The following is a 17097-nucleotide window of genomic DNA, read 5'->3' as shown; positions in this document are numbered from 1 at the left end:
AAAAATTCTTCTAGGATTTATTGTATTTGATGTAGAAGATTCATTTGAGAATCTAGAACTAGTCGATCATCTATGGAATGATAGTTTAACTTTACCATCATTATATTGGGTTATGTGTTTGAGTTGGATATTTGGTTATGGTGGTTGAATAGAATTAGGCTAAGTGGCACCCTCAAGGATCCATGCTTCCAGTAGGGTAACATCTTTCCACTTTATAGATTTAGGAACTACTATATTTGATTTGGAAAGGTCTGTTTGAAGGAGTAAGGTTTCACCTTTTCGGAATTGGAATTTATGTATACTAGAAAAGATGAAAAACATGGCTTTGCAATGGATCTTAAAGACCAATGCTATAGGGATTGATCCTTCAAGCATGTTGTAATTATGAGTTTTTATTTGTAGGATCATGCTTTGAACGATATTTTTGTCTTTGATGGATATAGTTAGGTTTAGGTAATAATCAAAAGAAATAGGGCTACTACATAAACTAGATTCAATGGAACTGAGTAATGGATTTTGAAAATTTTGGAATCTATCATCTCTTATGACAGCTAAAATGGAAGTGTTTAATCCTTTTTTGGTAAGGGGTTTTATTCCTACTTGTATCAGGTCAGTATAAATATATTTGTAACTCTTATATATGTGTTTTTGTAGGGATTTTTAGGAAATGAGTTGGATAATTTCAAAAGGTTTTTATAAGCTAAATATTTCTTTCTTTAGTTTTTATTATGAATCAGTTTTGAAAATATTAAAAGAAGAAGTCTGATAAATTTGATTCTTTTAAAAAACCTTTAGAATTTTCCAATCATCAATATTTTTTGTAAAATCTTCAACTGTAATCTATTCACTATTTATAACCCTTTCACTTTCAATAAAATTAGAAGTAGAGGAAGTTGAAATAGAAGTTGTTCTACAAAAAAAGGGATCGTTGGTTTAAAACATAATTTAGATAACAGACTACAGGTTATATGTATTTATTGCCCTATCATCACTTATAAACAGAACTTACACAATTCAATAGTATTCTTCTATTCTTCTAAGGTTCTCTTTTCTTATCAAATTTCTAAAATTTTGTATAACAATATTACTTAGATCTTAATAGCCTCTGATTAATTAAAGAAAAAAAACACACACACACACAAACCTTATCTACTATATCATTAATTGTTTTCTCATTAAAATTCATATTCAATAATCATCAATGTCTTTTATCTATATATGTTTTAGAAATTTTTATAATATCAAATTTTGAAATTTATTTGCATAGTACTTTGTTTCCAATAAATGATATAGATAAGGGTGTTATAAAAGATAAAATTAAAAGGGCCAAATTAGAAAAATCATTCTAGATAAGTAAAAAATTTTTTTCTATTTTTTGAGCTAAAACTATAAATATTGTTAGGGATGTAATTTTTTTTCCCTGACCATATCTCCGCCACTGGTTGTAAAGATCACTAGACATGTTGCTCGTGTGTTGTTCGGGGCTAAGCAATTTTTTTAAATATTAAAAAAGTGATAGGTTAAAAAAATTCAAGTCCCAAGTCATTGGTTAAATTGAAAATTTAAATATTTACAAAAAAAAAAAACAATAAATAAACTGACGAAAAAAAACAAAAAAACCACATATGAGCCTATTCGGATTATCAAACAACCTAATACTAACCTAACTAAAGGAAAATCGAAAAAAAAGAGTCAAACTTTAAAAAAATAGAAAACATCAGCATAAAAAATGGGAGAAAACCAAGCAAACCTAGACAGACCTCCTAAACCTGGTTTAATCTAAAAAACTTACAATTTGTTAAATCATGGACTCGAGTTCAATCAAGAAGATTAAATATCATCCAATTTAATTTTGAAGGATGGAATCGTTGAAAAAATTATTAATAAAAAAACTTGCAAAAGAAAAGGAACAATAATAATAAAAAAGAATGAGGCTAAAATTAGTAAGGAAAAAACCCAAGGAGGATGAAATCTAAAAAAAAAATTATTAGAAACAAAAAAAAATTACAATTAAAATAATTAAGACAAAATTTGAAAGATTAAAAAATAATAGGGGGTGAAATTGAAATCATTTGTAAGATGATAGATTATTTATAAATTTAAAAATGCTAGGGGTGAAATAGAAAAAAAATTGTTAAATGCTAACCCAATAGAATTAAATTGAAAGGAAAAAACAAAACAAAAGTTTTAAAAAAATAAATAAAAAATAAGACAATATCAATTTAGAAAAAACAAACAGGGCACATCTCTTAAACCTAGTTTAATCTCATGAAATGTTTTACCCAATATCAATCAAGAAGCGTAATTCTCAACCAATTTAATTTCAAAGAATGAGATAAGTAGAAAGTATTAATAAAAAAAATCTGTAAAAGCAACTAAAAGAATGAGGATAAAATTTGATGGAAAAAACCCAAGGAGGATGCAATTTAATGGAAAAAATAAAAAAATAATCCAAAATAAAATAAATATTAATTAAAATAATAAGAACCAAATTTTAAAGATTAAAAAAAATAATACGTGGTGAAATTAAAAATATCTGTAAAAACCAAGCAAACCTGTATAAACATCCTAAACATGGTCAAATTTTAAAAAAATCGCAACTTATGAAACCTTAGATCCAATTCCCATCAAGAAATTTATTGTAAGCCAATTTAAAAATACAAATTTCAAAAACTTGTTAAAGAAAAAAAAGATAATAAAAAAAAAGCCTCAAGCGAGTTCGACAACCAACTCAGATTAATAAATCGAACACATGATCTAAGATATGAAATTGGGATAACTCTATAAATAGGAAAACAAAACAAACACCAGAAAAATATATAAAAAAAATACTTTTTTATAAATAGAAGTCAACCCAAGCTAATCCTTTAGATCTATTACCTGGGTCATGAGACTAAGGTGATGCCTCAAACTTGAAAAAACAAAAAAGCAAGATTCTTAATAAAACAAATATTAATGGATGAGATTGAGAAAAAATAAAAAAAAATAGTAATTAAAAGAATTATGACTAAATTCAACATAAAAATTAAATGAAATTAAATGTTTTGGAAAAAATGAAGTGAAATTAAATGTTTAGGGATGTAATTGTAAGAAACAAATCCATTAAGAAAATGATTAAAAAAATAGCAATTAAAAGAATTATGACCAAAATTGACATAAAAATTAAATGAAAATAAATGTCTCGGGGTGGAATTGAAAAAAAAATCAATTCAAAACTAAAAGAATGAAGACCAAATTTGAAAATAAATTAAAAAAATCAAATGACCAGAGATGAAATGGAAAATAAAATCCAATGACCAGAGATGAAATGGAAAATAAAATCCAATTAGAAATAATTAATGTAAATAAAACAGTTGCAAATAAAAAAAAGGGACTGAATCAAAAGTAATTTTGAGTCAAACCACGCCAAATCATCATACATGCGTCACTTAGAGAGGAAAAGGACGTTGGGACAAATTAAATGATGTGGCAGAATTTGGTTACAACCGCTAGAACCAGTTGTACACGTCGTTAGAATGCGACAGAGTGGTTGGCGTGTACGAGGCATCCGTCAGAAGCTTTTTTGTTTTTTGTGAAAAAACCAAAAATGTCCTTAGGACTAAACAATAATAACAAACAAACCATGATAAAATTATAACTAAATCCTTGAAAACAAGGTTTAAAAAATTGAATTGTAAGGGTAATGCAGTAATTCAACTGTTCTATAAAAACATGAAAAATACAAAAATACCCTTGTGCAGAAGGCATTGCAATATTTTATTCAAGTGTTACATTAATAATTTTATTGTTTATTAAAAATCAAATTTATTAAAATAATCCCGTACAATTCTTAAAAGATATTTATATTATGATGAAAAGATTATTTTATTCTTCAAAAAAATGTTAAAGATAAAATGCTCCGATAGTAATTATATTATTATAATCAATAATGAATAGTAATGTGCCTTGTTTTGGGGCACAATAATAACCTTAGGGGATAACTAACATATATTTTCAAAATCAAATATATAAATTAACAACAAAATAAAATTTTATATAATAAATTGTTAAATATAATTATGAATAAATAAATAAATACTGGGCCTATATCGTTGTCTACAATCCCGGCCCATAAGATTTTGCTCTCTTTACCTATAACTCACACCACTGCAGCTTGCTTGCCTTGTGAAATCTCTCTCTCTCAAACAAATTTATTTGTTTTTGTAATTGATTGAAAAAGATAGAACAAAAAAAAAGGGGGAATAAACAGAGACAGAAGATGGCGACGGCAGAATCGTTGGTGGCGCAAATCCAAGGGCTATCTAGCAACGCGGTGGATTTAGGTTTGTTATCGATTCACTTGAAGAAAGCAGATGAAGTGCTACACAATGAGTCGACTCGGCTTTTGGCTTTTCTTGAACAGCTCGACCCGACTCTTCACTCACTCGGTTATCTTTATTTTTTGTGAGTCGCAGCATTATTCTTTATTTTTTCTTAAAAAAATACGTTCACTGTGATATGTTTAGCTAGTTAAATTATTATTATTGTTATGAGATAGTTTTATTGTTAAAAAGAAGAAGAAAGAAGTTTTCGAAGTTTTAGGGTTCATTGTGTTAGAAATGGATGGTTGTTGAAATTTAAGAAAGACTAAGTTTTGAAATCAGAAGAAGAAGAAGGGTATGACTATTATGTTGATTTGGGTTTAGAGAATTAGTTACTTTTGTGGTTTTTTATTTTTATTTTTATATATAATTGTATATGTATTTATTTACTTATTTATAAGTGGTGAATGGGTGGCAGAGAGGCATGCACTTCTGGGCCGGTTACCAATGAGCAAGCGAGAAGACTGGTTTTGATCCTTTCCAGGTTTCTCACTTGTTGTGTTGCAGACCAGATTCGTTTGGCGTCGGAAAAGTGTATTTTATTTTTGTTTACCCTGGATTAAATTTAAAATGTGTGATTAGAATGTTGTTTTTCTATTTACTTAGTTGATGCTAACTAATCTTTTTGAGTTGGCAGTCATAGCTGTTAGTAAGAGATTCAAAGACCAAGTTTTGATGCTTGAAGTACCAATGCGTGGTGTGGCCCCTTTGCTGGAAGCTGTGAAAAAACTACGCTCTTCCTCTGAACATTTGACTGCTTTGCATCCGGATTTTCTTCAACTTTGTTTGTTGGCTAAGTGCTATAAAACTGGTCTTTCCATTCTGGAGGATGATATTTTTGAGGTTGATCAGCCACGGGACTTTTTTCTCTATTGTTATTATGGGTGAGTGAGTTGCTGCTTGACCTTCTGTACCCGCTGTTACTTTCATTATGCTAAGCTGCTTTGCTTGATCTGCTGTTGTTCAGTTAATAATTTGTTGTGTCTGCTTTCTAATTGACTGTTTCATTATGTAATTTAATTTAGCAATTAATTTCACAAACTAGAAACTTAATAATTTGTGCTTGTCTGATGAATAGAGTTAGTATCTTTTCTCTTTGGGATGATTATGTAATTGAAAATGGCAGGATTATTTTGTAGCTAAGATGATGTTAGAACATCTGCATGGTTGTCAAGTGTACTCCCATGGAGGAGACTTTAATGGGCTTGCTGTATAAGTCCAAACCTGTGAGTTGAAATCATGTAAACAAGCATAACAATTGCACATGAAAACACATTGGAGTTTCCTGCTTTTGATGGTGACATAACCTTTACCTCACCTAGATACAAATCATTTAAGCATCTTGCAACCAATCTGTCATCTCTTGTATTTAGATGAGGAATTTCTTTGAATGCATCTGACATTTGACATCATGACAGGGGGATGATATGTATTGGACAAAAGCATTTTCAGAAAGCACTGGAGCTTCTTCACAATGTATGTGATCTAGTTAGAATATGTTTGTCCACTTTGACAATCTACTCATGTTGCAATAGTTTTACTTTGGTACTAGTTCTAATTGCTTCTCTCTCATCGCAGGTCGTGACGGCTCCTATGTCTTCTATAAATGCTATAGCTGTTGAAGCATTCAAAAAATACATATTGGTTTCTCTCATTCAAAATAGACAGGTATGCTTTAGTCTTTTGACATTTATTATATGAATTTGGGATGTATTCAGCAATCTATGGTCATGATAGGACACTCTTAGGACTGTGCACCCCCCCCCCCCCCCCCCTTTCTGCTTACAAGTAATTAGTTTTCCAAGCTTATGTGTTTCTTATTTCAGTATTATTCTTCGCTGGCCTGGATTTGCATTCTAGATGAGTTTTGACATCACAAGATCACCTATAATTCATTTCTCTCTTAATTTCTTTGAAACAGCATTTTATGTTTTCTTTCTCTCTGTTTTTTTTGTTGTTGCTGGCAGTTCTCAACCAGCCTCCCTAAATACACTTCTTCAGCAGCTCAGAGAAATTTAAAGACCTTGTGTCAGGTGATTACAACTTCTAAGCTGTACGTTGCAAGCAAAATTGATTGTTGATTTATAGTGTCCACATTAATACTTTAATTATCATTTGTGTCCTTGACAAAAAAAATTTCAGAAGTTGTTTAACTGAATCTCTAACACAGCTTGCAAAAACAAAAGAACCACAACGACTGAGTGGATAGTGTGGCGTGTGTGGAAATGAAGCACTTTTTTTTCTTTCCTCCCCTATTTAGGTGTGCTTAAAAATACATATTGCAAAAACAATAGAAGTTGTTTAACTGAATATGTAACATAGCTTGCAAAAACAATAGTACCACAATTGCAAAAACAATAGTACCACAATGACTGAGTGGATAGTGTGGTGTTTTTGGAAATCAAGCACTTTTTTTTTACTTTCCCCCCTTTTTAGGCGTGCTTAAAAAAACTGTCCTTTCTTAAATTGTATTATCCTATGCATGGAAACTAATTTTATCATAGAACTACCCAGCTTCCAGTGATAAAATTCTATTCTAATTTGCTTGGATAAAAGCTGCTTTCACCATGGATATGTTAGGTTGAATCTATTTTAAAATGTAATGTACCATATCAATCTCTTTGGTTATCTTACATTCATCAAATGGAATAAATGGTATTCTTTTTTCTTTTCTATTTTTGATGAAATCTTTGCTGTTTCCATCAACAGTGTTTGGTCTCTTCATGCAGAATTCTGCATTCATATTTTTAATGAAGTTTTTGGGTTCTATTGTCTTACAAACTTTCTTTTACCCTTTGAGCAGCCCTATATGGAATTAGCAAGTAGTTATAGCAGCGGAAAAGTTTCAGAATTAGAGACATACATTCAGACAAACAGGGAGAAGTTTGAAAGTGTGAGCCTACAGTTATACATTTCACATTTACACATAGTGAGACAAATTTAAGATCTATTCATCATCATCTAAAACAGGCTTTGTATTCTTTTTCAGGACAATAATCTTGGACTGGTGAAGCAAGTCGTATCATCCATGTATAAGAGAAACATTCAGAGATTGACCCAAACGTATTTGACTCTTTCCCTCCAAGACATAGCCAAAATTGTGCAACTTAGTAGTCCTAAAGAGGCAGAGATGCATGTGCTTCAAATGGTAGTTTCCTATGCAATTATCCTTGATGCTAAGCTTACAACATTTTCCTATATAACTTTCCTTTTATTTTTTTGTATGATCAATTTATTGCAAAATACTGAAAGTAGAAAGACCACTAATAGTGCACTCTTGTATCTTATACCATAATTTAAATTAACAATTTCATTTGAAACTGTAGATCCAAGATGGTGAGATATATGCAACAATCAACCAGAAAGATGGTATGGTTAGATTCTTAGAGGATCCAGAACAATATAAAAACTGTGAGATGATTGAGCATATCGATTCATCAATTCAGAGGTACAGTAGCTGGGATTTTACACTTTTATTTATGAGTTAAGTACTTCCATTCTACTGCCAATTTCAAGGGAAAAATTATTTGAGGATAACAATGAACATACTCTAAGGGCCATTGCCTCAAGCTATGTCAATAGTCTTAGACGTGCAACTAGAGGGTGAAGGTTTCGAGTCTTGAGAAGTTCATGCACATATGATGAACTAGACTATTTGCAAATATCACCACCCAAGTTTACACTCCAATGGGACTACAACTAGATTGTGATTATGGATCAAAATCTCATAAATCATCTTATGAACACAAACTATTTGGATGTCTTTGCCAAACATGATTGAAGTGCCTATAACTTTTTTCTCTCAGGTGAATATTAACCTTTTAAGACCATGATAAACTCATTATTTGCACTTTGCATCTTATGGTTTGGTAACAATAGATGTGAATTGCATTATTGGTGGGGACACCAGACGCATACGGTATATTACATGAGTATATATATAGATGAAGACGATAAAGAATGGCCTGACTTGTTACTTTTTGGTTGGGAGATTAAGCCCATTTAGGTCGATTTCATTGTTTTTGTTTTATTTGTGTTATTTATGTTAGACAATTTTAATTGATGGACTGAGCTCAATAGTGATGTTTTAGGGTTATGCTATATTTTTCTTTTTGTGAGATAATTTTTTATTTGACTATTCCTCTGAATTCTCCTTCTTCCTAGCTTTTCTTTCCCTACTTTTAATTCCTGGCTTCTTTCTTTCTTTCTCTACTTTTATCTTTCTTTAGATTATTGTCCTATATCAACTTTGGTATCAGAGCATAGGCTTTTAATTTTTTTTATAGTTAATCGTTCTCTTAGGGCTAGTGAAAATCCTCAAAATTCAACACCGTTTCTAAAACTTAGAAATTGTGTAGAATCATCAATAGTTGATCTAGATTGGAAAAAAAAATTGTTTATCTTCTAACACAAACCCATTCATCCCTAAACCCTAGACATGTTATCCCCTCAGCCACTACCATGACAATCATAACAGCCGATCGTCTTCCTTGTCTCAGTATCTGCCATTTTAACACCTAAGAAAGATGAATCATGGAGAATGTGTGTGGATAGTCGAGCTATCAACAAGATTACAATTGAGTATCATTTTTCCATTTCTCGATTGGATGACATGTTTGATGTGATGGCCAAAGCCTAACTTTTCTCTAAGATTGACCTAAAAAGTGGGTATCATCATATTAGAATCCATCTAGGAGATGAATGGAAAACTGAATTTAAGATTAAAGATAAATTATATGAGTGACTAGTCATGCTTTTTGGCTTTTCCCATGCACCAAGTACTTTTATGAGGGTAATGACATAGGTGCTTAGGCTTTTTATAGGGAAATTCTTGGTGGTGTATTTTGATGATATCCTTATTTATAGCAAAACCAATGGAGCATTTAGATCACCTCATTCAAGTTTGTACCATCATAAGAAAAGTTTGTCAATGTCAAAAAATGTTCTTTCTTCATGGATCAAGTGGTTTTCTTAAGGTTTATAGTGTCATGTGAGGGAATCTCTGTTGATCCCTTAAAAATCCAAGCAATTGTAGATTGGCCTGAGCCTAAGAATATTCATGTAGTTCGTAGTTTTCTTGAGCTTGTGACTTTCTTTTGTCATTTCATCAAGGGATTTAGCACCGTCATGTCTCTATCATAAATTGTTTGAAACAATGAGTTTCAATGGAGTAAAAGAGATAGTAAGACATTTGTGAAGGTTAAGAAGAAGATAACGGAGGCCCTAGTAATGCGGTTTCCTAACTTTACTAGTTGTTTGAAGTAGAATGTGATGCCTTAGGAGTTGGTATAAGTGGAGTACATAGTTAGGAACGTCACCATGTAGCTTACTTTGGTGAGAAACTTAACGAGGCCAAATCAAAGTACTCAACCTATGATAAAGAATTTTATGTGGTAGTTCAGGCCTTGCACTATTGGTGCAATTATTTGCTATCACAAGAGTTTGTTTTTTACTCTGACCATTAGGCCCTTCGCAATCTCAACTCTCAAAAGAAGCTCAACCATAGGCATGATAATTGGTTTGAGTATTTGCAAGCCTATTCATTTGTATTGAAATATAATTCTGGAATAGAAAATAAGGCGGTAGATGCCTTGATTTGTGTAAAGCTATTATCCGTAATGAGTGTTGAAGATACTGAATTTGAGAGACTCAAAGAGAAGGATGAATCTTGTCTAGAATTTGGAGAAATATACATGACATTGAGAGAATGACAATGAGAGATGAGAGTAACTGTGTTGTAGATGGTTATTAACTCTAGGAAAGGTATTTGTTTCGAGATAATAAGCCTTGTATCCCGAAGACATCAATGCATGATTTTTTTGATGTGGGGATTCATGTTGGAGGTTCTTCAAGACACTTTGGAAGAAATAAAACCATTGAAGAGGTGTAATGTCAATTCTTTTGGTCTAGCTTAAAAAAAAATGTAGCTAAGTTGGGAGGTCAATGTCGAACATGTCAACTAGCTAAGCATAGAAAATAGAACATTAGTCTTTACACTCTTTTGCCTATTCCCATTTGCCCTTGGTAAGAAGTATGAATTTTGTGCTTGGGCTTTCATGTACTGCAAAGAAGCATGATTCTATCTTTATGGTTGTCCATCACTTCTCTAAGATGACCCATTTTATCCTTTGCACTAAGACCATGGATGCTTCTAGAGTTGTGAAAATCTATTTTCACGAGATTGTTAAGTTGGATGACATTCCCCAAACCATAGTCTTGAATAGGGATGTTAGGTTTATGAGTTATTTTTGGAAGACACTTTGTCATATGATGAGAACTAAGTTGAGATTTTGTAGCGCCCACCACCTCCAAATTGATGGTCAAAATGAGGTGGTTAATAGGAGTTTAGACAATCTTTTGAGATGTCTAGTGCATGATCATAATAGGAATTGGGATTTGGTTCTTCCTATAGCCTAGTTTGCCTATAATAGCTCCGTCAATAGATTAATAGGCATGAGTCCCTTTGAAGTTGTACACAATTACAAGCCTAGAAGGCTTTTAGATGACCTTCCTATGTCTCCTTATGCTAGGTTGTCTGAGTCATTTGTACCTAGAGTTCAGGATTTACATGTTGAGATCACGAAGCAGATTCAAGCAAGTAATGTGCAATATAAACTTCAAGTTGATTACAAATGACACAATAAGTTTAATGTTGGAGACCATGTTATAATACTGATTAGATCCAAATGGTATCCTTTAAGAACTAATAAAAAATTACAGGCATGTAGTGCTGGGCCATTCAAAGTGCTACAATAAGTTTGTCCAAATGCTTATGCTATTAATTACCACTTGATTTTGGCATTAGCTCCACATTTAACATTGAAGATTTAGTTGCATATACAAGACCACATCGTATTCCAAATGATCCTTTTGAGATGCCATCTAATCTCATTCTTGATGATCTTATTGAAACCTTTACCCCTTTCACCTTGACATCACCACAAAAAGATAATATTGATGTTATTTTGGATGAACAAGTTTTTACCAAGGATGATGAAGTTTAATGGTTTCTAGTTCTTTAGGTAGACTGACCTGATTCAGGTTTTCTTAGATTACTAGAGATACATTGCAACAAATTGATCTAGATCTTTAAGGGTTGAGTTTCTTCAACCCCGAGAGAGTTGGTAGGGACACCAAATCCAGATCATAGATTACGTGAGTATATGGACAAAGATGATGGATGGCCCGACCCGTGTTACTTTTTGGTTGAGAGACTGAGCCCAACTAGGTTTATTTCATTGTTTTTGTTTTATTTATTTGGGTTATTATGTTAAACAATTTTAATTGATGGGCTGAGCCAAATAGTTGGATGTTTTAGGGTTATGTTATTTATATTATTTTATTTATTTATTTTGTAAGACAATTTTTAATGATTTAATTAAAATTACAAGCTATTTTTCTCTGAATTCTCTCTTCTGCCTAACTTTTCTTTCCCGCTTTTAATTCCTGTAATTCCTGGCTTCTTTCTTTCTCCACTTTTATTTTTCTTTAGTTTATTGTCCCACATCAATCATGTTATATTAACAGTAACAAATGACTAGATGGTGTTTTCAACATCGGGACAAATTATTTACATGGCTTCATTTCAGTCTTTGATGATTATTTTGGTAATTCTTAACCTTCTCTATTTTTGTTATACTAGGATAATGACATTGTCAAAGAAGCTGACTGCAGTGGATGAACTCTTATCATGTGATCCTTTGTACTTGGCAAAGGTGAGCTTACTACATTGATTCCTGTAATACTTGTTAGCTGAACTTGTTTAGGATCTAGTATGCACTACTAACTAACCTGTTTGTTCCTTTGGTTTTTTAGGCTGGAAGAGAGCGTCAGAGATTTGACTTTGATGATTTTGACCCTGTTCCTCAGAAATTCAACATTTAATGGAAATTGGAGGATTTTGGAATACAAGTGTTATTTAATTGAGAATGATGTTAGGCTGCTGCACATGGCTCCATGTTAAAAGAAATGGTAAATTTAAAGCCCTTGTTTCACTTCAGAGCATAAAGATTTTTGGCGTCAAATTTCTTTTCTTTTCCTAGGTTTGTCTTTTAGGTATAAGCGGCAGATTATGATAGAAGTCCAGTTTAGTTTGCAACTCATTTCAAGTATTGTATACATGTTCTGTCTATCTCCAGGACAAAGCTGCCTGCTCTTTATTCTTAATATTTCACGTGGAGTTTTGATATGGACATGAATCTTGATGCCCTGTTGAATTTGCCATAACCTAGTGAATGTTGTTGCCAGGGTGAGAAATAAACATAGCAGAATTCTTGAATGGTGTAGAAACAAATATTAACAATTAGCAAACAAAACCATAACAAAAGCAATGTTCACTCTTGCTAGCTCTAGATTTTTGTCAAATTTGTACATTCTAGTCCCTGTATTTTGCAAGATTTACAATTTTATTGTTGAACTTAATTTCTTATTAATTTTATCCTTTATAGTTATGTTTTCATGGTTTTAATCTAATGTGTTCTTAAATGTTTCGATGTAAGAAACATTGACATTTTCACAAAGGGTGCACAAAAGTTTTATTTCATCCCTCAAGTTTCAATTTGTTCATCTTTTGTCCTTGTTCTTTTAGGTTATTGTGTTTTGATTCTATACTTTATTTAGTTATATTTTAGTAATTGCAAGTTGAGAGAGAACAGAGAAAGTTATCCAAGGAGAGAGTGATTTTAGCAACCAGTTAGTTCAGTTTTGGTGGGATCTATGAATTGTCTTTTAGTCTTTACATAAAAAAAATTCAATGAAAGTTGTTTTATTTTAACAATGTTATGAAAAGTAAATTGGGTCTCATAAAAATATTTTAAACTTTGTTTTTATATTTTAATAATGTTATGCACAGTGGCTTTAAAAGACCATTAAAGTCTACGTCGCAAAAATCTCATTTATCTAGTTAAAATCCACTTTTAAACTCAAATTTGAGTTCAGATTTTTCAATATAGAAATTTCAAAAGCTTTAAAGCACGAAGAGTTAAAATGAGTACTGGCAAACTCATATCAGCCAAATGTTTCATTTGATGGTAATAAATTGGGACTTCAAGAACATTTATATAGATAATTCATTCCAAATCTCGGGATGGTCTTTTTACGTTTCACCCAAATATTTTTAAGTAATTATATTGGTGCCATTCAAAGGTAGTAAAAACTTAAAAAACCAATTAAACTGAAAAAATAAAAAAATTAATTAAAAAAACCGAGAAAAAAAATAAATTAATCTATTAGAAAAATAAAAAAAATTTTTTGGATAAATTTTGATTTTATACAAACTAATTCAATCAAACCAAATTGACTTGAAAAAAAATATAAATACTTAATTTTCTTTCCAACCTTAACCAGGGTCAGATTCTTTTCAAGCTAGTTAATCAAAAGCGAGTCTTCATTATTTGAAGAAAGAATATATAAGAGCTTATTCAGTTAGTCAGAAAGCTAGATCAATAAAGCTGTGCCTAATAGAGCTTCGCCTTATGTAGACCATTTTTTTCTGCCTAGCCGGTCAACGTTGCCTAATATTCTATTATGAGATTTTGAAGAGAGCCTCTTGAATATCATTTCTGCTACTTTTGCTATGTATGACACATTGAATTCTAGACTTAATAGGCTTTGAATCAAACTACTTTTTTCTTGGCAGAGAAAGCTTTTTCATCCATCAAAGTGATGAATTGAATTAAATGTTGGGAAATTAGAAGTATAAATGAACGGAAAAAATTTAGAATATAAATTGATGTTATAGTTGAGATCTTATTGGTTTATGAGTATTGTGTATGAAAATTAGTTGAGATACATGAAAAATAAATCGAATGAATTAGTGTGTATGTAAGCTTTAAAAGTTTAATTAGTTTAGGGATTGACTTTAAAAATATATCATGTTGACTTTATAGTGTTGTACTAATGCAAGCTACATTATATTCTTGAATTGAGCATTCTTTCAATGATATGTATCTCTAGAACTTGCTTCATATCTTGTTGAAATTACATTCATATAACATGTGTACATGAAGATGATAAATGCATTAGGAATTTTAACCACTTGAGCCAAAAAACCAACTTAAAATACATTATCCTTAGTGAGCCCTTTTGAGTTTGTTTATCTTTTCTTTACTTTACCTATGTGTAAGCCTTAACTTTTTTATATGTTTTTATTTTTCTCTGGCCAAGGATTAGTACAGCATATACTTGTTCATATCTTATGGGATTATGGTTGGAAATTATGGGAAAAGAAAAAAAATGATGCTTGATGAAAAGAATTGGCAAAGTTGCCAAAAGTGAAAGAAAAAAAAAAGAAAAAGAAACAAAAAAAAAAGAAAAAGAAAAGTGTTCTATTGTGTTCTAAAAATTTTATATTGATGGAACTTGAAATCAAAAGAAGTTAAGTATTGGTGCTTAAAGATGAAAAATTTATGTGCGGGATATCTTATTTCAAAAAAATCATTTTTTTTAATGTTCTACTTCCTTTGGTTTTAACATTTTCTTTTCCTTACCTTAACCTCACATTAACCTTAGCCCCATTACAACAAAAAAGTAAGACCTTTTGATTCATGCACTGCTTGTAATATTTTAGTAAGGGAGATGAGATTGAAGAGCAAGCTTATGATAGAGCATATTTATTGATTGAATTTGAGAGATTTAAACACATAAGCCTTAAACACGTGAGTGTTGAAGTGTATATTAATGAGATCACCTACTTTTGCATGACATAGTTTTCATTTAAATCTCAATGATTAATTGAGTTTTGAAGTTCGCATGTAAATAAATTCATAAAAATTTATACTCTTTATCATTCTTGATTGTATTCTTGTTTATGATACATATATTCTTAGACATTAATGGGAGATTAAAACATTAGTCATAGTTATTTTATTCATTTAGTTTAAGTTTGATTTTATCTATCCTTTCTCGAGGACGAGCAATAGCTACGTGTGGGGGTATTTGATACAACCATATTACTCGATAGTTTTACCAACATGTACCTAGTATATATAAAATGTCTTGATATTCTTTATTTTATATTTTGAAGGCACTTTTGGATGTAAGAGTAAAAAAAAAAGTAAATTTGAGATAATCAGCAGATTTTACTTCCAATCAATATTTTATGCAGAGCTTGAGCTCTAGAGGTCAAAATGAAATGATTCTAGTGGAATTAGAAAGCTAACATCCATACCTTTCTATACATATATGATAAGAAAAATAAAAAGAGAAAGAGCATGGAAATCTCAGCCTTCAAAAACAAATCTCGCATTTTGCCAGTGTTGACCTTCGACCATTCCAACTTGAATATCTTGAGCTAGAGAAATCCATTTAATGCAAACTCAATTTTTTTGGATTCCTAACTCGAAGACATATTAACCTATCAAATTGTAGTAGAAAAAGAGCTCATATAAGATAGATATAATTTTTATAAATGACATATGAATTCTGCCAATAGACAGGTTTTGTGAAGAAACAAGTTCAAAGTACTTCTCAAAGCATCCAAACTAATGTCCAAGTCTTTATTTCAGCAATTTAGCTCCTCTAAATCAAAATTTAAAATTTGAAGATTTTATGCAAGGCTATTTTTTTTTTTTTAGGAAAATAGTTATTGAAATACTTAAATGTAAATTGTCTACTTAGAAAAGGACTATTTTGTATAAAAGGGTTTAGGGTTTCCTAAGATATAAAAAGAAAGAGAGAAAGGAAAGAAAGGGCGGCCATAAAGAGAAGAAAACGCCTTTTCCTTCAAAAAAACCTGAAATCATGCATTTTTCTTTCTTTTTGATTAGTTGTTCAATAGGCATGCAAGACTAAACTCTTTTTCTTGGTTGCAAGGACTCAGAAACTTTTGGATTTCAAGAACTGTGAGATTTATTTTACCCTTTCTTTTCAGTTTATATGATGAATATGTTTGTTTTCTTATGCTTATGTCTTATGATTGTTTATTTTAATTGCTAGAACGGATTCTAAGTTATTATTATGAATAATCTACTGCTAAGTTTGATATCAAAACCGGAGTTGTAGTATATAAACTTGTGAAGCAACTGAGTTTAATAATTATGGCGGATCTACGTTATTAATCTTATGGAGAACATTTGAATAAATCAAACATGAACTGCGGACAATTATGTTAACTAGATTAATCAATTTATCTAGTTCTTAAGGCTGTAATTGAATTAAATTACTAGTGCGGATACTATGATTGTTTGATGGTTAGAGTTAGTTATACGACGGATCTGTTAACTAACCAATATTGAGAAAGAATAAAGATTCAGAATATAAATTGATGTTTCATTTCAATGATCGATTCTGATTTCTGAAGATGGACGTCTACTTGAAACCAAGGTTTGTTCTCTTGATAATTTTTTAATTTAGCTTGATCATTTAATTCTGTTATAGCCTAGATAACCTCAATTCCCCCCTCCAATTACGTATAGCATAAAAATCTTAAACCTTCCTTGCGGGATTAACCTCTTGCTTGCTTTATGCTATCTTGTTTATTTAAGTTAGGGTAATTAATTTGTGTGACCATGACATCGCAACAGGGTTTTGGGTATTATTATATAATTCAGGAGTCGCCACCTAGTATTATGGTCACTAGAAAACCTAATAGTCTGCGAGAGTCTGAGTAAGGAGACTTGTTGTGCAAGGGGAAGATACATCACCCCTAGTGTACCCTACCTAAGATAAGTTGCATTGTTGCTTATTGGGTCAAAACCTAGCTAAACCCAGCTTTGTGAGGGAGTTTCTACCTTATTGG

General features: G+C 31.2%; 1 protein-coding gene across 1 annotated transcript; it reads left to right on the top strand.

Annotated features, from left to right (window-relative positions):
- The first annotated feature begins 4154 nt into the window (after nt 1-4154).
- LOC133671586 (COP9 signalosome complex subunit 3-like) lies at nt 4155-12549 on the top strand. Its single transcript, XM_062092377.1, has 11 exons — nt 4155-4443; nt 4780-4895; nt 4999-5245; nt 5780-5837; nt 5940-6029; nt 6329-6394; nt 7165-7254; nt 7351-7509; nt 7688-7809; nt 12004-12076; nt 12177-12549. The coding sequence occupies exons 1-11, from the start codon at nt 4259-4261 to the stop codon at nt 12243-12245; spliced, it is 1275 nt and encodes a 424-aa protein (XP_061948361.1). The 5' UTR covers nt 4155-4258; the 3' UTR covers nt 12246-12549.
- The last annotated feature ends 4548 nt before the right edge of the window (nt 12550-17097 follow it).

This window comes from Populus nigra, chromosome 13 (assembly GCF_951802175.1).
Source record: "Populus nigra chromosome 13, ddPopNigr1.1, whole genome shotgun sequence".
Classification (NCBI taxonomy): domain Eukaryota; kingdom Viridiplantae; phylum Streptophyta; class Magnoliopsida; order Malpighiales; family Salicaceae; genus Populus; species Populus nigra.
This window is presented reverse-complemented; position numbering and strand designations above follow the sequence as displayed.

Coding starts and splice junctions, on each gene's coding strand:
- LOC133671586 (XM_062092377.1), top strand. CDS start 4,259: ATGGCGACGGCAGAATCGTTGGTGGCGCAAATCCAAGGGCTATCTAGC. Junction 5,838..5,939: donor CACTGGAGCTTCTTCACAAT/GTATGTGATCTA, acceptor CTCTCATCGCAG/GTCGTGACGGCTCCTATGTC. Junction 6,395..7,164: donor ATTTAAAGACCTTGTGTCAG/GTGATTACAACT, acceptor CCCTTTGAGCAG/CCCTATATGGAATTAGCAAG.